Genomic DNA, 24,497 nt, shown 5'->3' on the forward strand with positions numbered 1-24,497 from the left:
TGATAGGGTAAAGAGGCTGGAAGGTGCAGAGAGGAGGTCGCCTGGATGGGGTGAAGAGCCTGGAAACGTATAAAGAGAATTGCCTGGATAGGGTGAAAAGGTTGGAAACATATAGAGAAGGTAGTCTGGGTAGAGTAAGGTGCTGGAAGGTATAGAGGAGGTCTCCTGTGCGGGTTGAAGAGGCTGGAAGGTGCAGAGTGGGGTCCTCTCCCTCTGTGCTGCAGAGAGAAAGGCAGAGCAAAGCCTGGGAATTTCCCATGCCTGCAAATGGCTTAAGCTGGAGGGGAAGGTGTGTTTGGGGAGGTGGGAGGGAAGGGAGAGAAAGCAAACCAGGCTTTATTTGTTCTGCTATTGCAAGGGGGAGAGGGGGCAACAAACACACACACCAAAAAAAACCCAAACCCAACAACCCAGCTGCTGGTTGTGACTTCTGAAGCAGCAGGTCAGAAAGCACGGGGTTCCCCTGATAAGGCACACACCCTGTAAACTTTGGGGCAGCTCCATGGAAACTTGTTATTAATGCTGCAGTCATTAAAAGGCGCAGACCACGGCAGGTTTTATTAGCCCAGTAAAACCGCAACACGTGCTGCCAGCTCGCTGGAAAACAAAAGCGACCATCAACTTTCCTCCTCTGCCTGGGATTTGGGAAGCTCGGGAGCAGAGGAGGTGAGCGATGGAGCTGGTGGGTTGCGCCTTTGGGGAGGAGGCATCGCCGCCGTTAACCGCCGCTCCCCATCGCGGTTAGCTAACGCAATCCGGTGGCAGCGGGGGGTGAGGAGAGCGCACGGCGAGAGCCACCGAGCCCAGCTCCCGGCGAGGGGCTCCCAGGCGCAAGATTTCCCCGGGTGTCTGCCATGATAAATCAGCTGCCGTGAGGCTGAATAACTGCATTCACTGAAGTTACAGTAGGAAACTTGTCTGGGTGGACACTGTGCTATTGCTCTGCGGAGAGCAGCCGGCGCTGGTCGCTGGCGTTGCGCTGAAATATTGCATTGATCGCCGCTCCGGAGCTCGCCTGGCAGCCTGCGGGGCTCGATCGCAGCGGGAACACCGGGAGGAGAGGCAGGGTTAGATCAACGCCTTGCTGGGAATAAGGAGCGCCTCGGATCTGTTGTTAGATGCTTGGAAAGACCAGAGGGAGCCTGGTACGTCCCTGGGAGGATTTGCAGTCTAGATACTCGGCTGGCTGCTCGCCAGCGGCAGCCAAGCGCTGCGAAGGCGAAGTGGGTTAATGTTTGCCGTGGACCTGGCGTGGGGACAGTTCGTGTCCCTTCATCAGCCACGGGAGCCAGCCTCTGTCCCGGAGACGACATGGGAGGTGCTTGCTGGCATGAGGGTTATAAAAGGCTCGGCGAGGCCCTGACCTGTGCTCAGGCGTCGCCCTTCCGCTGCGGGGTCCCTCCGTGGAGGTGTTGGGTACGTGGGGGGAGCGATGCTCAGCAGCAGGGCGGGCAGGAGGTTGGGTGGCAGCAGCCGGCCACGGCTTTTCCCTTGCGGCATCCCGGAGCGGGCGTGCTGCGGGGAGACGCTGCTGGCTTGTGAATGAATCGGAGCAGCTGCTGGCGGAGGCAGTGGGGAGCAATTACAGAATGCCCGGAGGACGTGACAGACATCCCAGGGGACGTTATTCTCTGAGGTGGAGTGGCAGGGAAGGCTGCAGGGCTGGCGTGGTGAGGATCTGTGCTTTAGGACTGAGGGCAAGGAATTGAATTTAAGATTAAGTGCAGCACTGAGTGAGAGGAAATTGGGTGAAGAGAGCTGTAAACCAAGAAAATATGAAAAGTCTTTGGGGTGGCTTCTAATTTTTTTTTGTTTGTTTTTTGTTTTTTGGTTTTTTTGGATACAGGAGAAAGCATCCTGTGGTCCCTCAGCCCTGCAGTGAGCAGCACTTTGGGCCACCCCGAATTGAGACAGAGCTGGGGAAAAAAAAAGGTGAGCCAGCATCTTCTGGAGGTTCAGAGTTTTCCCTCCATCCCTAACTGCCTTTCTTTTTTTTCTTTTTTTTCTTTTTTTTTTTCCCTCTCCTCTTTCGATCTCTTCTCCCTGTTTGGTGGTAGGGAGAAACAGAGGAGGGTGGGATAAGACAAGGCATCCTTGTCCAGCAGCCTTCCTGACCCCCCCAGCACCCCCAGGCTGTGCTCAGAAGCCACAGTACTGGCTGCCTGGCAGGCTATCAAAAGAAACTTCCGAACGTGGAGATGTTGAGGGTTGGGAAGAGATAAAGGCTGGCTGGAGCAAGCTGCTTCTTGTCTTAAAACTTGGCACCTGGACCTATCAAGGGGAATGTATGAAGAGCTGAGCCATTCATTACAGGGAAGTCCTGACATTTCCATTTGTAATATAATTTATATGTGTGTGTATATATGTATCTTATACTTTCTGGGAGTTTCCATCATTCCCTCTTGGAGTATTTAAGATGTGGAGCAGGGAGGGAAGGAAACAAGAGCTCTGAGAATCACCCTGGCCTCCCCCCACCCTGCTTGCAGACTCTGCAAGAGATTAAACCAACCTGGCTGCCTTAACATGGGACATTCCTGAGTTGCATGAACCAGGCTGGAAATCTGCCTGTTGGAGCAGTGGCAAAATGGGAAGGAAAAAAAAAAAAAAAAAAAAAAAACAAAACAAAACCCAAGCACTTTATCTGTGCTGTAGCTGAGCAGAGGGCCATGTGCTGTGTGTAACAGCTGAGTGCCAGCATCCCTGGGTTTTTTTTCTCCTTCCCCCTTCCCAGCCTCCTGCTTTTCTTGTTGTTGTTGTTGCCCATGTGTCTGTAATGTTGAACCCTCTCCTCTCCCCTGGGTGGTGCCTGGCAGCAAAAACCCATGGGTTGGGAGACAAATAAGAACCTTTTCTTTTTGGGGGCTTTGAATAAGCAAAGCCTCATGAGCAAAAACAGACTTAAAGGCTGTGGCAGATGGGTCAAACCAGGTGTGAGTCCTCACCCTCATCACATCTGAAGTGACAGATGCATGCAGAGCTCTCCAAGTGAGGCAGGACACATCCCTGACCCCAAAATTACCCATTTTCCTCCCAGCCTTGAGAGTGAGATGTCTAGCAGGGCACACAACAAAGCTAGGCTTCAACCAGGAGGAGACCTGGACAGAGGAGACCCTTCCTCCAAAGCCTTTAATCCCATTGCAAAGGCTCAGTTCCCACCCGAGGTGCAGCTCCTGAATCTACTCAGGGTTGGAGCATTGCAACCTCTTGCAAGAGTTCTCCAACCCAGAAGATCACAGGGTAGCTCTGACCCTGGCAGGTCTCATGCACTGGAAGAGAGCACTGGGGATTTGTGCTGTCCCCTAGTGTCCCAGGGTGCTGTCCCCACCTCCTGTGTTCTCAGCATGGTGCATGGTTGCCTTCCCTGGGTTTGGGGGAAGGAGTAGGCTGCATGGAGCCCCTAGAGGACATACATGAGGCTGCTGTAACTGGGCAAGTCTCACTCTGCCAGCCAGTGAAATCAGGTCAGATGGGGTTAGGAGGTGGTTTAACACCGGGTTAAGAGGTAAAGGAAGATGGTTGTGTGTGTCCTGCTTGACTGGCAGCTCCATGGAGTGGCAGAAGTGCAACACAACTGCTCCCAAAACAAGGGGGCAGGGACAGGATGGATCTGGGGAGGTGGGCAGCAGGGATGGGCAGAGGTCCCTGGAGAGGCAAATCTGCTGTTGGCAGACACTGAGGTTGCAGCTGTGCTTCAGAGTCCACAAATACTGACTTGAGAAGTGCTTAGATACTTCTCCACAACCACCTCGCCAGATCTCCCCTTCCCTGTCCCCCAGCCTGGCTGCCCATTTCACAGGGGTCAAAGCAGGGCTGGTGTCCCAGAGTGTCCAAGCAGGGCAGGAGATGGACACAGTGCATAAGGACAGTGGTGGCATTTAGCTGGACCAGTTGTGGCAGTGGCAGCATCAGCCTGAAGGCTTCTGTGCTGGGTGAGATCAGGGCATCTTGGCTTGGGCTCCCTTCCCAGTTAAACTGGGGGGGGTTTGAACCTGAGGATGGTATCCTCATCCTCACAAGGGAATGAACACCTCTGAACCCTGGGGTTAGTCAACCTGAAGGTATCAGAAGGGAAACTGAGGCACTTGAATTGGGTCCTGTGGTAAAGTCAGTGGTGAGAACTGGGTCCTGCTGCAGATATGATTCTCCCATTCTGCATTAGATGGCCCTTCTTCTCCAAGACATTGCACCAGCTAAGAGGGGCTAGAGGATCCTGGGCCAAGAAGGGGAGGCAAAGAGCAAAGGAGATGCCACACCATCACATTACTGGGGCAGTGAAGCATCTTTTGGGCTGGGAACCTTGTGGGGGCAATGCCTTGCTGCTAAACCCTTTGTCAGTATTACCCAGACCTCATTCCCCTCTCCAAATCTCTCCTTCCCAAATCTTGTAGGAGACCTAGCAGACATAGCAAATGTCTCACATGCTTTGCTGGGGTGGGAGAAGCTCCTGAAGCCCTGGCTGATGCTCCACTGAGTGGTCTTGCTGGGGTTCATTGTTCACAGTGTCACACTGCAAGAATTATTGCATGGGGGGAAGAAGAAAGACTGGGAGGGGAAGGAGATGGGAGCCTCCAGCTGTGCTGTTTGCAACAATAATGGCCAAGATTGAATTTATTATCTCCTGGGTGGAGGGTCTGCAGCTGCATGCTGAGAGCCACAGGCAGCTACAAGGGCTAGAGATTATTGTGCATAGAAAAAAAAAAAAAAAAAAAAAAACATAACCAAACCAATAAAAATAAAGAAAAAGCCCCAAAAGGAGCCCTGGGTTGGCTGGGGCAGCTCCAAGGGGCACCCAGTCAAATGTTGCCTCTTCACTTTGTCCAACCTTATCGAGGCCAGCAGCTCCACAGGGCTTGTAGGAGAAGGGAGGTTTGGAGCTGCTGCATTCCAGACAGCTAAAGCCACATGAGGCCTTCCTAAAACCCTTCTGCCAGGGTTGGAGGCATTGCCCAGCCAGAGTCCCACTAGGGGGGAATTTCTTTTCTCTCTGCTTTTTGCATGATTTCAGCCAGTGCCAGCTGCTTCTGCTTGCTGAAACCAGGCAGAGCACCAAGGTGTGATGCTTGGACAGCTGATGTGCAGCCACCTCTGTGTCATAAAACAGAGAATCATAGAACCATTTAGGTTGGAAAAGATCTTTAAGATTATCAAGTCCAGCTGTTAACCCAGCACTGCCAGGTCACCACTAAGCCATGTCCCTCAGCACCACATCTACATGGATTTTAAATCCCTTCAGGAATGGGGACTCCACCACTTCCCTGGGCAGCCTGTTTCAGGGTTTGACAACCCTTCTGGGGAAGAAATTTTTCCTAATGCTTAACCTAAACCTTCCCTGAAGCCACTGGAGGCCAGTTCCTCTTGGCCTATTGCTTGTTACCAGGGAGAAGAGATTGACCCTCAGCTCACTACAGCCTCCTTTCAGGTAGTTGTAGAGAGTGGACAGATCTCCCCTCATCCTCCTTTTCCCCAAGCTCAGACAGTTTTCACAAAATTGGTCCCCCAGACCCTTCACCAGTTTCATTGTCCTTTCTTTGGGCATGCTGCATCACCTCAGTGTCCTCCTTGTAGTGAGGAGCCCAAAGCTGAGCCCAGTTTTTGAGGTGCAGCCTCACCAGGGCCAAGTACAGAAGGATGACCATTTCCCTGGGCCTGCTGGCCACATTTTAATCTGATACAAGGAGAAGAGCTGGAAAGCCCTTAGAGACAGAGGATGATAGGGCTGCTTGTGATGGAACATGTCTCACCCAGAAGGGCCTATGCCATCCCAGTGTGATGCATGGCACATGGAACTTCCCAGATGATACGGCTGAGCAGCTCTGTGAACAGTTCAGAAGTGCCCATCATGGGTGGGAGGTTTCTTCTCTCTTTCTTACTGTTCCTCCCTGGTCTGGAGATGCTGTCCATCCCAGACTGCATTCCTCTGGAATGATATCACACCTCTGGGAGCTGGAGTGCTACAAAAATAATCACAACAGCAGCAGCCAGCACGGGAACCAGCTGGGGTTGTAGGTCAGGTGTAGGAGAGAATTGTCAAGGGCTGAGGTTACAGGAGAAGCTTGCTGGGCTCATTTAGCTTTCAATAATTGACCAGCTAAGAAAAATGGTCCTGCCTCAGGTGTTCCATGCTTTAAAAAATTAACATCAGCTTCTTGGCTGTCTTTGTGTGACACCATGAATGACCAGAGAGGAGGGAGAAGTTATGTGCAAACCCAACATTGCAGATGAAGCTTTGAGCCAGCAGTTTGGAATTGGTCTTTGTGCAAAAAATCTAGTTGGCAGCCCTGAGGAAGGATGGTTTAATCCTCCCAAGGGTGCTTCTGTGGTTTGGGTAAAGCCTGGGTGCATGCAGCCTCCTTCCATGCATCCCAGTGAACACTTGGGCACTAGAGATGAAGGGGCAGGGGGGATCTGTTGGTGGCTTCATCAGGTCCTTCTATAACTGAATGCATTAGGGCTGTCTTCACTTGAACTTGAGGGAGAACTTCCTTCCTGAGAAGGTGATGGAGCACTGGAACAGGCTGCCCAGAAAGGTTGTGGAGTCTCCTTCTTTGGAGGGATTCAAAACCTGCCTGGACGTTGTGATCCTGGGCAGCCTCTTCTGCTTCAGCAGATGATCCCCAGAGGTCCCTTCCAACCCTTAGCATTCTGTGGCTCTGTGGAGTAAAACTTGGTGTAACCCTCTGCTTTTGCTGTGAAGTGGCACGGTGAAGGGCTGCTCTGTCCTCTTGGCTGTGCCAAAACAACTCCTCTGCAGCAGGAGCCCTCCTGATCTGGGATGTGTCGCTGGCTTTCTGATAAAGGTCTGACTGGGGCTGAGTTTGAGGTGGTTAAGAAAATATTTGTGTTCCTGGCTGAGATGAGGTCTCTGTTACACTCAGTGAGTGCTGGGATAACAAAACCTCCTGTTCCTGGAATTGCTCATGGTTAAAAAGCGGAGCAGGGGGTCATGGGAGGTTAAAGGACTTGAGTTGCTCACCCTTGGGTGATGCTGGAGCAGGAGAATCACAAAATCACAGAATAATAGGGTTTGGAAGAGACCTCTGGAGATCATCAAGCCCAACCTCCCTGCCAGAGCCAGGTTCATCTAAAGCAGGTTGCAGAGGAAGCCCTGAGGTCCTGCATTCCTCTTGGGCACCTTGCTTGATCCCGTGCTTCCTGGGCTGCTGGGAACCCCGGGTGGCTGATGATGCTCCCAGTTCGAGTGATCCCACCAGGAGGGAACTGTGGGACCAGGATGCTCATGTCCCCTCTGCTCCCACTGAGTGCCGTGACTCCCCCTCCCTCCCCCAGTGCTGGAAGGAGGTCCCATCGCTGGCCCGACGCTGCCTTCCCCTGCCTGCAGCCGCTCCCGAGGCTTGGCAAACCTCATTTCCTTTTGGGAACGCCTCCTCCGGGCACAAGCACAGCTCGGCAGGAGGCTGGTGAGCGAAATTGCTTTCAAAAGCCACGGGAGACTATTCCCCCATCCCAGATAAAACCACTTGTAACCTGACAGCTTCCTGGTCTGAGCAGGGAAGGGGATTTTTGTGCAAATCCCTGCCGTGATGATGATTTCATTCCTAATTTTCCAGACGTAGCATCAACTTTTTTCCCCACTCAAGGCAAAATTCCCAGGAGCTGGGCTGCTGTTCCCTTCCAAGATGTGGCCCTTTTTTTTTTTTTTTTTTTTTTTTTTTTTTTCTTTTTGAGGCACACAGCTCTTGGAGTGACACAAATTGTCCACGTTTCAGCCAGGGGTGTAAATCAGCTGGAATTCATCGTGTGAGCTGTCAGACTTGCCGGCACAGGTTTCCTTTTGTCAGAGCCCCAAATGCACCTTGATTTCCTGCTTGGGAGGAGGGGGGAGGGTGGATAAAGGGATGCTGGAGGAGGGAGATTGCACAAATGGAATAAACTGTTAGCTGTTTAAACACTAGGGGTGATGAATTACCAGTGGCCTCTTGCAAAGCAGATGGGATTTGTGACATGAACAGTTGGAGCAAAGATTATTTTAATAGGACTCTCTGCTTCTTTTCTAAAGAGGTCTCTCAATTTCTTCTCCACTTTAAAGAAATAAACAGAGCAGAGGCTGTTTCAGCTGAGCAAGGGCTGCCACATGTTTGAAAACAAACCCTTAGTGTGAAGCTGTAGGGTTTGGGGGATGCTGAGTTCTCTCTAGATCAGTCGCAATGTGTCTTCTCCACAGCCCTCCTGGTGGTTTTGAGGGGCTGCTCAGTTTTGGCTTTGGGGTGGTGAAATGCTTCTGGTGCTCAGAAATTTGGCTTTGCTCTTGCTAACCTTATCTCTCCCATCTCCTCTACTGTCTCCAAAAGTCTCCCTGAGGAATGGAGAGGATGGGTGGGATGCTGGTTAATCATTGTGGTTTGGGTTCAGCAGTTTCTCTCTGTTTGTAGCTGAGAAAAGAGAACAGAGACAACTCAGATCTGGGGAAAATAAGGAATGATGTCTTAGTTTTTTTCCCCTTTCTCACCTCTTCTAGTTACCCACAACTCAAATTCCATGGTTGGGTTGGGTTGGTTTGGGTTTGGGTTTGGGTTTGGTTTGGGTTTGGGTTTGGTTTGGGTTTGGGTTTGGTTTGGTTTGGGTTTGGGTTTGGTTTGGTTTGGGTTTGGGTTTGGTTTTGTTTGGGTTTGGGTTTGGTTTGGTTTGGGTTGGGTTTTGTTTGGTTTCGTTTGGTTTGGTTTGGGTTGGGTTTTGTTTGGTTTCATTTGGTTTGGTTTGGGTTGGGTTTTGTTTGGTTTCATTTGGTTTGGTTTGGGTTGGGTTTTGTTTGGTTTCATTTGGTTTGGTTTGGGTTGGGTTTTGTTTGGTTTCATTTGGTTTGGTTTGGGTTGGGTTTTGTTCGGTTTCATTTGGTTTGGTTTGGGTTGGGTTTTGTTTGGTTTCATTTGGTTTGGTTTGGGTTGGGTTTTGTTTGGTTTCATTTGGTTTGGTTTGGGTTGGGTTTTGTTTGGTTTCATTTGGTTTGGTTTGGGTTGGGTTTTGTTCGGTTTCATTTGGTTTGGTTTGGGTTGGTTTGGTTTTGTGATATTCAAGGTCTTGTAAAGACAGACTTCATGCAGGGTAATGTGGTTCTTCTCTGGATCTGGGGGCAGCATCTTGTCTCTGTTTATAGCAGTTTCGTGTCCTCTTGAAATCACCTGAAGGGAGGAAAGGCACCCCACAGAGCAAATAAACCACTGGCTCAAGATCTGCTTGTCTTGGCTACTTCCTGTGATCCTTGGTGACCCACAGGTCAGAGACAATAAATCCTGTCCTGATCCCACCCATCCCCTCCTGTCTCCCACTTTGGTCTGTCTTAAATACAGCCACATCTCAGCCCTGAGGCAGGAGAGATGTCTTCTCCTTTCCATCCCTAGATCCATCCTGTTGTGTTTTAACAGAATCATGGAATTGTTTTGGTTGAAAACAATGGCTCTTAAGATCATCAAGTCCAACCATTCTCTAACTCCACCAGTTTTATTCTTCTGCTGCCTGGTAATGTAGATCCACTGAGTTAATTGCTTGCTAACAACTTCCCCTTTGGTGGTGGAGCTCTTGACTGAATGTGAAGGAGATACTTTTATAACCACTATTAAGAAAGCATTAAAGCAGAAAGGAATTCATAGAGGAATCTTTTCTTTCATTTTTTTTCCTTTATTTTTTTTTCCTCATTTCCTGCATTCAATTCTGATTTTCCTTAGTGAGCAAGAAAATGGAGCAAAACAAAAGAGTGTTCAGGTAACTGCAGCATAACGTTGCTAACATTGGACACTTTGAAGATTCAGCTGAACAGGGTGTTTGGTCCTCTTGCTTAGAGCATGTTTTTTTCCCAAGAAAGGTTGGACCAGATGATCTTTGAGGACCTTTCAAGGGATTCCTGTGAAATCAGGAAAAAGAAAAATCAACCACAGGAACTCTGGTGGCACAGATTCTGATTTTAGGTCCTGTTCCAGCCCTCATTGTCTCTGTATAGAATCATAGAATTGTCAAGGTTGGAAGGAACCTCAAGGATCATCCAGTTCCAACCCCCCTGCCATGGGCAGGGACACCTCACACTACATCATGTTGCCCACAGCCACATCCAGCCTGAAACTTCCAGGAATGAGGCTTCCACCACCCCCTGGGCAACCTGTTCCAGTGTCTCATCACCCTCATGCTGGAGAACTTCTTCCTAACATCCAATCTGAATCTCCCCACTTCTAGTTTTGCTCCATTCCCCCCAGTCCTATCACTCCCTTACACCCTAAAAAGTCCCTCCCCAGGTTTCTTGTAGCCCCCTTCAGATACTGGAAGGCCACAAGAAGGTCTCCTTGGAGTCTTCTCTTCTCCAGACAGAATAGTCCTAACTCTCTCAGTCTGTCCTCACAGGAGAGGAACTCCAGCCCTCTAATCACCCTTGTGGTCCTTCTCTGGACGTTCCAACACCTCCAGATCCTTTGGAGCCTTCCCTTCTCCAAACTGAACAACCCCAACTCTCACTGAGTCGTAAGAGCTAAAGGCACTTTCCCAGTGGCTGGGTTTCTCCCCATCCCAATCCTTATATACACTGGTGGGGAAAATAGGGTGGGGAGAAGGGCAGGACTGGGTTACACATCCCCTTTGTTACATTATGATGGATAATTGGGGATGGCTCTGCTGTCCAAGGAGCTTTGCACTTCCCACTGATTAAACATCATTGTGAAGTGAAGGGTGATAACTTACCACCCAAAGGAGGGCTGCATGAAATCACAGTATCACAGTAGAGGTTGGAAGGGACCTCAAGAGATCATCAGGTCCAACCCCCCTGCCAGAGCAGGATCACTTAGGGTAGTCTGCACAGGAATACATCCAGGTGGGTTTGGAAAGTCTCCAGAGAAGGAGACTCCACAACCCCCCTGGGCAGCCTGTTCCAGGGCTCTGTCACCCTCACTGGAAAGAAGTTTCTCCTCACATTGAGCTGAAATCTTCTCTGTTCTAGTTTGAACCCATTGTCCCTTGTCTTATTACTGTGCACCATTGAAAAGAGCCTGGCCCCCTCCCCTTGACACCCACCCCTCACATATTGATAGACATTGATCAGATCTTCTCTCAGTCTTGTGTTCTCCACACTAAACAGCCCCAGGGCTCTCAGTCTCTCTTCACAGGGGAGATGCTCAAGTCCCCTAAGCATCCTTGTAGCTCTGTGTTAGCTTCTCTCCAGCAGGTCTCTGTCTCTCTTGAACTGATTTGAACTGAATTGAAGCTGAATTTAGAAGAGCCAAGAGACTAATTCTCATCCTGCTGTCACTGACACCTAGAATAACTCCACTGAGCTCCCCTAAGCCCACCTCAGCAAGTGAAGGCTCAAACCTCAGTAGCAGATACTTCTTGGATTCTCATTAGCTCTGCTCTCCCTAAACCCAAGAAGCCACAAACACTGAGAATAAAAACAGGACCAGGCATATTTGCAGCAGCAAACAACAAACAGCAAAGCAGCAAACAGCAAAAAAATAACAAATGGGGCAGAAAAGTCCCATTCCCATTGACACCCAAACTCCTTTGTGAGGAAGAACTGATTGATTTAATTGATTTATGGAAGCCACAAACACCGAGTATAAAACCAGGACCAGGCATATTTGCAGCAGCAAACAGCAAAAAATAACAAATGGGTCAGAGAAGTCCCATTCCCATTGTCACCAAAACTCCTTTGTGAGGAAGAATTAATTGATTTAATGAGCTTTATAGAGGGGTAAGCACAGCTTTTTGCTGTAGGCATGTGGGGATCCTTCCTGCAGAGCAAAAAGCCTGGCTGATCTTTACTTTTAATGCATTGACACCAAAAAAAAACCCAGGCCAGAAATACTAAGTTTGTCAGCAGCAGTTCCTTTATCCTGTGAGGGATGTGTGCCTGCAAGTTCAGGGATTAGTAGTCTCTGGTCATAGGCTGGTTTGAGCCAGTTTTGCTGCCTGCTGACTTTGGTGTATGGGATCTAGAGATGGAGCTGTGATTGCATCCATGGAGCCATTTGGACTCAGGCCACACTGGGGAAGTGCAATTGTTGCTAGTGCTGCATTTTATCTGGTAATTATTCCTATTTTGCAAAGTAATTAATGGGAGGGGAAAAGGAAAAAAAAAAACCAACATCTCTAAAGCAGTTTTTTTATTGCAGAAGAAACTCAGGAGCCTCCTGGTGCTCCAGAGCAATCTGCTGGAGCTCTGATCCCAGTTGCCTCTTGCAAGTATTTAAAGAAAGAGGCAAATCTCTTCTTTTTATTTTCCCTTTTAAATTTTTTTCCCCCAAGTCTGGAGGGTTTATGATCTGTGAAGCTTGTTTTGCTTTCCAATAATGTTCCCTTTCCCCTATCCCCTAGGGAATGCAGCCAAGTGGACTTCTGGGCCACACTATAAAGGATTTTTGTTTTTTTTCACTTGGCTGATGCAAGAGGCAGAAGACAATTCCCAAATTTTCTTCCTGATGAAGTATTTGTCCTAATCCAACCCTTCCATCCTCAGTCAATGAATTCATGATAGAGGAGGTGGACTTTATGCCTCTTTCCTGTAAAGGTTGCTCTATTTGCTCATAGAATCAGTCAGGGTTGGAAGGGACCACAAGGAGCATCCAGTTCCAACCCCCCTGCCATGGCCAGGGACACCTCACACTACAGCAGGCTGCCCACAGCCTCATCCAGCCTGGCTGCAAACACCTCCAGGGATGGAGCCTCAACCACCTCCCTGGACAACCCATTCCAGGCTCTCACCACTCTCATGGGGAAGAACTTCTTCCTCACCTCCAGCCTGAATCTCCCCACTTCCAGCTTTATTCCATTCCCCCCAGTCCTGTCACTACCTGAGATCCTAAAAGGTGCCTCCCTAGCCAGCAGGGAACCTGGAAATTACCAGGATCATCTTAGAGTCATAGAATGAAAGAATAGTTTGGGCTACAAGGGATCTCTGAAGGTCATCTAGTCCAATTCCCCTTCAGAAAGCAGGGACATCTTCAAGCAGAGCAGGTTGCTCAGTGCCCCCTCCAACCTGACCTGGAATGCTTCCAGGGATGGGGCATCTGCCACTTCCCTGGGTATCCTAGGACAGTTCTCTCACCACCCTCAGTGTAAAACATTTCTTCCTTCTACCTAGTCTAAATCTCCCTCTTTTAGTTTCAAACCATCAGCTCTTGTCCTGTCACAACAGGCCCTGATAAAAATTCTGTCCCCAGCTTTCTTATAGCTCCCTTTGAGTACTGAAAGGCTGCAATAAAGTCTCCATGGATCCCTCTTCAGGCTGAACAACCCCAGCTCTCTCAGCCTGTCCTCACAGCAGAGGGGTTCCAGCCCTTGGATCATTGTTGTGGTCTCCTCTGGATCTGCTCTAACAAGTCCATGAGCTTCTTGTGCCAAGGACTGCAAAGCTGTACCAACTACTGCAGGTGGGATTTCACTAGAGCTGAGCAGAGGAGCAGAGTGACCTCCTTTGACCTTCTGGATTGCTTTGGATGCAGCCCAGGCTTTCTGGACCAAGAGCACATCACAGAACTCTTTAGGTTGGAAAAGACCTTTAAGATCTTTTGAGCCCAGCTGTTAACCATCCTAGGCACAGGGATTCATGTCATACCTGATCTGCTCTAATGGCAGGTGGTTGTTGAAAAGACAGGTCCTGTTCTCCCCATTCCTGTGTCCAAGCTGGTAACCCTGGAGCTGGGCAGTCCAGTTTGCTGGAAAACTGACCCACCAAAGGGAGAAAAGGAAAATCAGGATTGGTGGTGGTGGTTGTTGTTGGATGAGTGAACAAAACCTGATTAATCCTGAGTGCACCTGGTTGCTGGCTGGGACTTAGGTTTGGAGGAAGCAGCCAAGGATGAAGTGGGAAGCAGTGTTCCAGGGAGGCTGGACATCCTGTCCCACCACAGACAAGGGAGGAATAGGGTTTCTCCAAGGATGGCTCTGATCTTAGGTGGGTTTCAACCCCTTCTGCAGCAATTTCTTTCTCTTCACCTCGTTGTAGGGACCTCCTGGGGTTTCTCCACCTTCATTGGATGCCTTTGGGTGTTCAGCCCTAACTCCAGCTGCCTTTCAGCTGACACTTTGCCAAATGACACATTCAAAGAGGCCAAGGGGTGCAGCATGAGAAGGGGAGGCTGTATCCTGACTCCATCAAACAGCCAACTTTCAAACACCTCCCTCTGTATTATTTTTAATTAGGGATTTCTGACTTGGTGGTTGCCAGGGTAACTGGAAGGTAGCTTAGGTAGCATCCTCTTCATCTCCACATTCCTGAGGGGGGGAACCAGTCCCTGGGTAATGGGCTTCCATCCAGGGTGGGACGTGGTAGTACATCTACCTTGGGTGGGAATGAGGTGGAAAAGTCCCAGCTGTGGATGAGGGGAGATGAGTGAGAAAAGTTTTTAAGGAAGAGGAGAAGGAGGAAATCAAACACAGTGAGAAGCATGAATTTGCAGCACCACCACAGCAAGGCTTTCCTTGCTCCCACCCCCCCAGCCATCAGCTGAGACTTGGATTTCCTCTGCTGTCTGGTTTTTAAGTCAGATTTCAGTGTTTTTTTGGGTTTTTTTTGGCAGGGAAACCTCAGTGTAAGGTTTCTGCCCAGATCCTGCCACACGACAGTGCAGGGAGCAGGCATGGGGGCACCTGTAGGCTTAGGCAGAGATGTGGGGCTTGGGGGAGAAGATTGGCACCCTGCTAGGATCTTGGTTCAACCTTGGCTCTGTTACCCACCACTTGGTCTCCTTGGGGTTGTTTCAGGAGATGTGCTCTGCAGAAAGGATGAGAGAGATACAAAGATCAAATCCCTGCAGCCACCTTGGCCAACCTGAAGTGTGGGAGCAAATATTGCACCCCCAGAAGCTCCTGCAGAAACCAGTGGGCATAACAAGCCCCCAAAGAGCTGCCAGATGGCCAGAGTTTATCCTTATCATCTCTCCACGCCACAACAGCCATAGAAATGTGAAGAAGTCATGGCTGAACCAGCCCAAAAGTGGGCTGCTTTCTCCTGGTGGCTTTGTGCTCACCATCCCCAGGTTGTGCCAGGGGAGGTTCAGGTTGGCTGTTAGGAAAAACGTCTTCACAGAAAGGGTTGTAAAGCATTGGAACAGGCTGCCCAGGGAGGTGGTGGAGTCACACCCTGGAGGTGTTCAAAAGGTGAGTGGATGGGACAAAGTTTAGAGATAGTGGCTTAGCAGCAGTTGTGGGATTGTGAACTCTGTGGGAGTGGTTGGACTTGATGATCTCAAAGGTTATGATAAGACAAAGGGAAACGCATTTAAGCTGGAAGAGATTTAGACTGGAGATTAGGAAGAAATTCTTGACAGCGAAAGTCATGAGACACTGGAACAGGCTGCCCAGGGAGGTTGTGGATGAGCCCTCCCTGGAGGTGTTCAAGGCCAGGTTGGAGGAGGCCTTGAGCAACCTGGGCTGGTGGACAGTGTCTCTGCCTGTGGCATGGGTGTTGGAACTAGCTGATATTTAAGGTTCCTTCCAACAGAAACCATTCTGTGGTTCTAAGATTCTGTGTTTCTAAGATTCTGTGATTCTAAGAGTCTATGATTCTTCTATGATTCTGTGATTCTAAGATGCTATGAATCTATGATTCTAAGATTCTATGATTCTTCTATGATTCTGTGATTCTAAGATGCTATGATTCTTCTATGATTCTGTGATTCTAAGATGCTATGAATCTATGATTCTTCTATGATTCTTCTATGATTCTTCTATGATTCTTCTATGATTCTTCTATGATTCTTCTATGATTCTGTGATTCTAAGATGCTATGAATCTATGATTCTAAGATTCTATGATTCTTCTATGATTCTAAGATTCTATGGTCACAAGTGATGTAGAAAAGGCTGAGGTTCTCAATGACTCTTTTGGCTCTGGACAGCCTGCTGTAGTGTGAGGTGTCCCTGCCCATGGCAGGGGGGTTGGAACTAGATGATCCTTGTGGTCCCTTCCAACCCTGACTGATTCTATGATTCTATGATTTTAAGATTCTATGATTCTTCTATGAGTCTAAGATTCTATGATTCTACGATTTTCAGATTCTATGATTCTACGATTTTCAGATTCTATGATTCTAATATTCTAAGATTCTATGGTTCTAAGATTCTCTGATTCTAAGATTCTCTGATTTTAAGATTCTAAGATTCTATGATTCTTCTATGATTCTAAGATTCTACTATGATTCTGTTATTTTAAGATTCTATGATTCTAAGATTCTATGATTCTATGATTCTTCTATGATTCTGAGATTCTACTATGATTCTCTGATTCTATGCTTCTATGATTCTCTGATTCTATGATTCTAAGCTTCTCTGATTCTATGATTCTAAGATTCTACTATGATTCTATTATTTTAAGATTCTCCGATTCTAAGATTCTAATATTCTAAGATTCTATGGTTCTATGATTCTAAGATTCTATGATTCCATAATTCCAGGATTCCGTGATTCCAAGATTCTATAATTCTGTGGTGGCGCCAAGGGTTTCAGGCCTGTGGTCTTTCCTCCATGTGCTGCAGGAGGATAACTCCTCTTCCTTTTGCTAGGGGACACCTTGGCTTCCTGCCTCTATCAACAGAGCAGCTGGCAGGCAGCAATCCCAAGGCAATTTGATGCGGTTTCAAGCGCAGGCTGTACACAGATGAACTCTAGATGCCTGTGGCTTGTTTCCTTCCCTGTTTCAAAGAGAGCTATTGATTGCTCCACATGATGACAAAGCGTGCCTCTACCTGACTAAGCTCTTCATTGATTCTCTGGCAATGCAAGGAGTCTCTTTCTTGGCCTGGAAGATGACCAGTGCCATTATTTCTCCTAGCTTGCATCAAAGCTCTTCTCCAAGTGGCTTGTTAGCCTATGAATGCTTTGTGCTGCTCCATCAGGGACTCTTGAACTGGTGCTAGTGGATGGCATCTCATCTACAAAGCAATTGCAGAGCCAACAGGGGGGAATCTGGGGCAGTGCTGTGAAGAGGAAAGAGGCCCTAAATGCTGTGCAAATGCCTCAGCTGAGCTTTTTGTGTGCTGTGTTTCTGCTCTGGGATGCTTTTTGTACATGCTGCTGGCTGGAGCTTCCAAGAAGCCTGGAGAGAGACTGTTTACAAAAGCCTGCAGTGATAGGATGAGGGGCAATGGTTTGAAATTAGAGAAGAGGAGATTTAGGTTGGATGTTAGGAACAAGTAGTGGGACACTGGAAAAGGTTGCCCAGGCAGGTAGTTGAGGCTCCATCCTTGGATATATTCCAGGTGAGGCTCTACAGGGCTCTGGGCAACCTGATCTAGCGGAGGATATCCCTGCTGACTGCAGAGGGGCGTGGACAAGATGACCTTTGGAGGTCCTTTCCAACCCAAACTATTCTATGATTCTGTGTTACAGTGGGACTCAATCTGCCCACTTCTAGTGATCATTTCTGAGGCTGACTGGGAAGGGAATTTCACATGTCAAAAGGGATTTGAGCAGCTGCATATCAAAGCCCAGCTCTGGCTTTTCATTCTCTTCTCACCTCATAGCATCCCAGGATGGTTTGGATTGGAAAGTGAAGATCATGTAAAGTCATAGAATCATTAAGGTTGGAAAAGACCTCTAAGATGATCAAGGCCAACCTTCTCCCCAACACCTCCAAGACCAATAGGCCATGTCCTGAAGTGCCACACCTACTTAGTTTTTGAACACCTCCAAGGATGGCAACTCCACCTCCTCCCCAGGAAGCCTGTTCCCATGTCTCACCAACCTTCCCAGTTGTAGTCCCAACCCCCCTGCCATGCCCCAAGGCATGGACACCTTCCACTAGATCAGGTTGCTTCAAACCCTATCCAAGCTGGCCTTGAACACTTTCAGGGATGGGGCATCCACACTTCTCTGGGTAACATGTTCCAGATCCTCACCATCCTCAGAGTGAAGGATTTCTTCCTCAATCTAAATCTCCTTTTTATTCTTTTTTTTTTTTTCTTTTTTTCAGTTTAGAACATGTAGTCCTTGTCCTGTTGTTACAGGACCTATCTGAACAGGAGCCAGCAGTGTGCCCAGGTGGCCAGGAGAGCCAATGGCATCCTGGCCTGCATCAGGAATAGTGTGGCCAGCAGGACAAGGGAGGTTCTTCTTCCCTTGTACTCAGCTCTGCTCAGGCCACCCCTTGAGTGCTGTGTCCAGTTCTGGGCTCCTCAATTCAAGAGAGATGTTGAGGGACTGGAAGGTGTCCAGAGAAGGGCAACAAAGCTGGGGAGAAGTCTGGAGCACAAACCCTGTGAGGAGAGGCTGAAGGAGCTGGGGGTGTTTAGCCTGGAGAAGAGGAGGCTCAGGGCAGACCTCATTGCTGTCTACAACTACCTGAGGGGAGGTTGTAGCCAGGTGGGGGTTGGGCTCTTCTCCCAGGCAACCAGCAGCAGAAGGAGGGGACACTGTCTCAAGTTGTGCCAGGGGAGGTTTAGGCTGGATGTTAGGAGGAAGTTCTTCACAGAGAGAGAGGTTGCACATTGGAATGTGCTGCCCAGGGAGGTGGTGGAGTCACCCTCCCTGGAGATGTTCAAGAGAAGCCTGGATGAGGCACTTGGTGCCATGGTCTGGTTGACTGGACAGGGCTGGGTGATAGGTTGGACTGGATGATCTTGGAGGTCTCTTCCAACCTGGCTGATTCTATGATTAAAAAGCCTGTTCCAAGTTAAACTGGGACTTTGGAGGTTGCCCCCTTGCTTTTCTTCAGGTGGCCCAGCAGGGCCCATGAAGGTCTTAGCAGTGCTCAGAAAACCAAGTCTTACACTGATGTGTCTTTGGATCTGCTGGGGTCTGATCCAGCTCCCACCAGAGCCAACAGAATACCATGAAGAGCTGAGCTGGGTTTTGAAAGGAAAAGTTAAGAGGCACTCTCCATCTTGGGAATAACCACCAGGTGGGATTTGGGAGCAGAAATACTGTTAGACTGAGCTGACACATCTGTGAGACATTTAACATTTGCATTTTTGCCTTTTTGAGTTCCCAAAGAGCTCCCCACTGCTGTGATTTCCCCAGGTACTAAACCATTTCAGTGCATTCCAACTGCAGCTCCATGAAAAAAAAAAAAAAAAAAAGAAAGAAAAGAAAGAAGTATTTAATTTAGGAGAAACTGCAGGAGGGAGCAAGCTATGGTCTGTCTGCACAGAGCCAGAGGGGATCAGCTTTGATGTCATTAGCAAAGGGATATCTGGAAACAAGTCTGCAGAAGGAAGCTCTACCCTCTGTGTCCCCCCTCCCCACATGTGTGTTTCCTCACAGAACAGTTGGGATGGGCTGGGACCAGAGCTCATCTCACTGGTTTGCTGTTGTTTCATAGCCTAACAGACCCCAGAGGACTGCGTGTTGGCCTTCAGCAATGATTTGCTTGCAGGCACTTTGGCCAGAGTCCCAACCCCTGCTCTCTGTTTGCAGATCTGGGAGTTACCACCAGACAAATCATATCAGTGATCAGGACAATGTGTTTGCAACACTTTTCTCCCTTTGCACTCCTTTTACACACTGGCAAGCAGTCCCTGATTGTTCTCCTGGGAAAGTGAACAAGGCCAGGAAGACCATGCTGGAAAGGGAGAGAAACTGCTGCCAAGGGATGGGTGAAGGAAGATGAAAGGAAGCTTGAACTTCTAGGAAATGCTTCTGGGAAGGTGCAAGGGCTGTGGGGAAAGTGCCTCAGCCGGATCAAAGGCTCTGTGGCAAAGATGATCCTGGGAGGAAGTCAATAAAGTGTTGTTAAAGACTGGTGGGAGAGTGAGAATAGAGACCAGGGGAGCTGAAGTGGGAATGGGAGCACAGCTTTAAAGGGGATATTTTTGCTCTTGTTTTGGCTAAATGAGTGCTTGGCACGTGAGCCTCTGCTTATCTCCAGCAGTGTAGCCAAAGAGAGGTGGTGATGGATCTGTCTGCCTGCTTTGGTGGGAACTTCAGCTGCCAGCCTCCTGTAGGCTTTTTAAAGCATGATAGAAAGCAGCCCTGTGGAAAAGGGCTTTGGGGTGCTGATGGATGAGAAGCTGGACAGGAGCAGGCAGTGTGAGCTTGCAGCACAGAAGGCCAAGGGCAGCCTGGGCTGCAGCCAAAGCAGTGTTGGCAGCAGAGCCAGAGAGGTGATTCTGCCACTTGGCTCTGCTCTGGGGAGACCTCAGCTGCAGTGCTGTGTGCAGCTCTGGAGCCCTCAATACAGGAAGGACACAGACCTGATGGAGCAGGTCCAGAGGAGGGCCAGGAAAATGCTCAGGGGGTTGGAGCAGCTCTGCTCTGAGGCCAGGCTGAGGGAGCTGGGGGTGTTCAGCCTGGAGAAGAGAAGGCTCTGGGGAGACCTAATAGCAGCCTGCCAGTACCTGAAGAGGGCCACAAGAAGGCTGCAGAGAGAATGTTTACAAAGGCCTGCAGTGATAGGATGAGGGGCACTGGCTTCGAACTAGAGCAGAGCATTTGTAGATTGGATGTTAGGAACAGGTTCATTACTATGAGGGTGGTGAGACACTGGAACAGGTTACCCAAAGAGGTGGCTGTGGCCCCATCCCTGGAGATATTCAAGGTGAGGCTCAAGAGGGCTCTGGGCAACCTGAGGATGTCCCTGCTGACTGCAGGGGGGTTGGACTAGATGACCTTCAGAGATCCCTTCTAACTCAGCCCATTCTAGGATTCTATGAACTCGTCAGCCATGACTGGGAACCAGGGCAGGCAGCCCTTGCTGAGCTTGCTGACCTGCAGGATGCTGGCATGCTCCCATGTACCCTCTCCAGAGATGCAGAGCTGAAGCTTTTTTGTCTGGCTCTTGAAACCACACAGCTGCTGTTGCTCACACTTGTGTGGAGGAGCTGTTAGGATCTGATCTGAAGAGGTCCAACAAAGCTGCTGAGGTGCAGATAAGCTCTCTTCCTCCCTCAGCTGCAACAGTGGAGGGACTGAAATTCCTCAGCTGGAGAAGAAGCAAAACCAGTGATGGAGAGAACTCCTTGCTTGCTGGTATCATTCATCAGCAAGACTACTTAATGTAATTAACAAAAGCTCCCCAGAGGCTCTGTAGGAAACAAATTGGCTCTCTCCACTCAGTGCCTGTGCAGAAGGCTGGGTCCATCACAGCAAAGCCTGGGTTAGATTGAGCAGATTGGTTCCTCTGCTCCAGTAGGTGAAGAGCCAAGTGTCCATTGTCTGTCCTGCCTGCTGCTAACCCAAGGAGGGCTACTTCTAGCCACCTGACAGAAAGTAGTAGCCTTACCTACCTAAACACCTCTAAATTTGCATCTAAAGTCTAAGCAAAGGAGACCTGCAGTCCACTTGGGCAGCAGGGAGCTGGCTTTCCTAGCTGTTCATCCTGGATGATTAAGAATTAAGAATAAGAATCAAGATTAAGAATTAGCCAGTTTGGAAGAGACCTCAAGATCATCCAGTCCAACCTATCACCCAACACCATCTAATCAACTAGACCATGGCACCAAGTGCCTCATCCAGGCTTTTCTTAACCTCCAGGGACATTGGCCCCACCACCTCCCTGGGCAGCCCATTCCAATGGCCAATCTCTCTTTCTGGGAAGAACTTCTTTCTAAGATCAAGCCTAAACTTACCCCTGCATAGCTTGTTCTGTTTCTGGTTGCCTTGGAAAAGAGACCAACCCCCACCTGGCTACAACCTCCCTTCAGGTAGTTGTAGAGAGCAACAAGGTCTCCCCTGAGCCTCCTCCTTCTCCAGGTTAAACACCCCCAGCTCCCTCAGCCTCTCCTCACAGGGCTGTGCTCCAGATCCCTCCTCACCTTTGTTGCCCTTCTCTGGACATGTTCAAGCAACTCAACATCTTTCTTGAATTGAGGGGCCCAGAACTGGACCCATGATGTTCTGATGATGCTGCTATCTTTGTCACCTATAGGAAGTTTGAACACAGCTTTAAGCTTTCCGTCCCTGAAAGCATTTTGGACACCCAAGGCTCCCACTGAGCTCACAGTTTAAATAATTTCTCCAACCTGTCCATGCAGGGTGCTCCCAAATCTCACAAGGATGCCCTGGCATGAAGACTTCTGTGTGCTGAAGTGTGCCAGGCTGTGGCAAATTTAGTGCTTGAGCTGTTGGTCAACCTCACACATGGCCCAGTCAAAAGGATGCATGTTGGACACATCTTGCTGTAGGGCAGCCTGCTGCTCTTACAGCTGGTTGCCAGTTGTGTTTTAACTTGGCTCTACCTGCAGTGCTTGTTGACCCCACTTATTTTCTCCATTCATTTCCCAGTGGGGTTCACAACACAAGAGCTAGTGTCCCCATCATGAGCACAACACAGAGCTGTTAGAACAAGTCCAGAGGAGGGCCAAAAAGATGACCCAAGGGCTGGAGCACCTCTGCTATGAGGATAGGCTGAGGGAGCTGGGGTTGTTCAGCCTGGAGAAAAGAAGACTCCAGGGGGACCTTAGAGCTGACTTCCAATACCTGAAGGGATCCTACAGGAAGGCTGCAGAGAGACTTTTCATAAAGGGTGTCTAGAGATAGGATAAGGGGAATGGTTTCAAGCTGAAAGAGAGTAGGTTTAGACTGGATCTTAGGAAGAAGTTCTTCAGTAGGAGGCTGGTGAGACTCTGGAATAAGCTCCAGGGAGGTTGTGGATGCCTCTTCCCTTGGGGTGTTCAAGGCCAGGTTGGTTGAGGCCTTGAGCATCTGAGTCTAGCTGAGAGGCATCCCTGTGCATGGTGGGGAGGTTGGAGCAGATGATCTCTGAGGTTCCTTCCAACCTGAGGCCATTCTATGATTTTGTGATTGTTTTGGACATCCATCCTATTTAAGCTTCTACTTAATCTATCCCTTTGGAAAGGCAGAGGAGAAGACTGCACAACTCAAACCTCTTGGACTTCTGCAGTAAAGCAGTTTCTATGACAATTAAATCTATTTTCTTCTCCTCTTGTTTTCCAGGTCAACAATGCATTTCCTAGCCTGGTTCAATCTGCTGCTCCTCCTTCCTTGTTTTGGTGCCACCAAAACCTGCTTCCCTGGTTGTCACTGTGAAGTGGAAAGCTTTGGTCTCTTTGACAGCTTTAGCCTGACCAAGGTGGACTGCAGTGGAATAGGCTCCCACATTGTTCCTGTCCCAATCCCTCTGGATACCTCCTACTTGGATCTATCATCGAACAAACTGGAAACAATCAACGAGTCAATGCTTACTGGCCCTGGATACACCACCTTGGTGAGCCTTGACCTGAGCTACAACAAAATTGCCAAGATTTCCTCCACAACCTTCTCCAGGCTTCGTTACCTGGAGTCCTTGGATCTGAGCCATAACTCTCTGGAAGTCCTCCCTGAGGACTGCTTCTCCAGTTCTCCTCTGAGCGACATAGATTTGAGCAGCAACAAGCTTTCGGGTATAGCTATGGACCTTTTTGCTTCAAAAGGCCAAGGGAAGCCCCTGAGCGTGGATCTATCCAATAATATGCTCACCACAGTTACAAGGCAGCGTGACAAGAGCAGCCCCAACATCCAGAACTTAAATCTTTCTGAGAATAGGCTCACATCAGTGCCAAACCTTCAAGGGCTTCCTCTCCGATACTTAAATCTTGACGGCAACCCTCTGCTCAAGATTGAGAAAGGAGACTTCACAGGGCTGAAAGATTTGATTCATTTGTCCCTCAGTGGCCTGCATGGCTTTGGAGAGTTAGCTCCTTATAGCTTCAAGGATCTACCAGCCCTCCAAGTTCTGGATTTATCCAACAATCCCAACTTGAAGACGCTGTCTGCTGAAGTCGTCTTTGGCCTGAACTCCCTCCAAGAGCTCAACCTTTCCGGGACAGGCGTGTCAGCCTTGCCAAAAGCTGTGCTGAAATACCTGCCTGCCATCAAAAGCATCACCTTGGGGAAGGACATACAGTGCTTTAAGACCATCAAAGAAGGACAGTACCACCGACAAACTGGGCTGACCAGAAGAGAGGTCCTCAGCTGCCACGACAGCCACGGATCCGTGGCGACGGCGCCTTACGTTTTGTGATGAAAGCTCAGCAGGAGGGCTGGGGGAGGGAGGGAGGGTGGTGGGATTTGTACAGGGGTCAGACTGAGCTGGCTTGCAGTGTGCCTTTTGTAAATTGTCCATAATTTATATCTATTTGTACATGCCAACACTGGGTTCTTGGTGGATTTTATAAACTCTCCGATCCTGAGCCGTCTCGTCTGTATGCTTCAGGTTTTAATGCTGGGGCAGTGAGGTCCTTCTCCAAGCCTGTTAGCTCACCAGAGGTCAGATTGGGCAGTGGGCACCAAGCTGTCCTGCAGCTCCAAGGGCAGGACAGTTGGTCTGGAGCGAGCCTTCATGCCCCAGACATGCTAGTAGGAGCAAAGCTACCTCTCTCCAGAACATAGAATCATAGCACAGTCCAGGCCAGAAGGGACCTCCAAAGCTCATCCAGTCTGACCTCCCCACACTCAGCAGGGACATCCCCAACTAGATCAGGTGCCCCAGGGCCAAGCTGAGCCTCACTTTGGGGCCCCTTCCCTGGAGATATTCAACCACTTCCTTGGGTAAAGCATACCAACTCTGTAATTGCTTGCTTACAAGCCCATCCATCACCCTGCTTTTCATTACCACTCCCCAGGAAGTGC

General features: G+C 49.2%; 1 protein-coding gene across 1 annotated transcript; it reads left to right on the plus strand.

The window, feature by feature from the left end:
• The first annotated feature begins 1,900 nt into the window (after positions 1-1,900).
• Positions 1,901-23,898, plus strand: TSKU (tsukushi, small leucine rich proteoglycan). Its single transcript, XM_054386874.1, has 2 exons — positions 1,901-1,932; positions 22,824-23,898. Exon 2 carries the CDS (start codon positions 22,831-22,833, stop codon positions 23,887-23,889), a length of 1,059 nt encoding a protein of 352 aa, XP_054242849.1. The 5' UTR covers positions 1,901-1,932; positions 22,824-22,830; the 3' UTR covers positions 23,890-23,898.
• The last annotated feature ends 599 nt before the right edge of the window (positions 23,899-24,497 follow it).

This window comes from Indicator indicator, chromosome 1, assembly GCF_027791375.1.
Source record: "Indicator indicator isolate 239-I01 chromosome 1, UM_Iind_1.1, whole genome shotgun sequence".
Lineage (NCBI taxonomy): Eukaryota > Metazoa > Chordata > Aves > Piciformes > Indicatoridae > Indicator > Indicator indicator.

What these genes read in the sequence shown, in the direction of transcription:
- TSKU (XM_054386874.1), top strand. Translation starts at nt 22,831, where the DNA reads ATGCATTTCCTAGCCTGGTTCAATCTGCTGCTCCTCCTTCCTTGTTTT.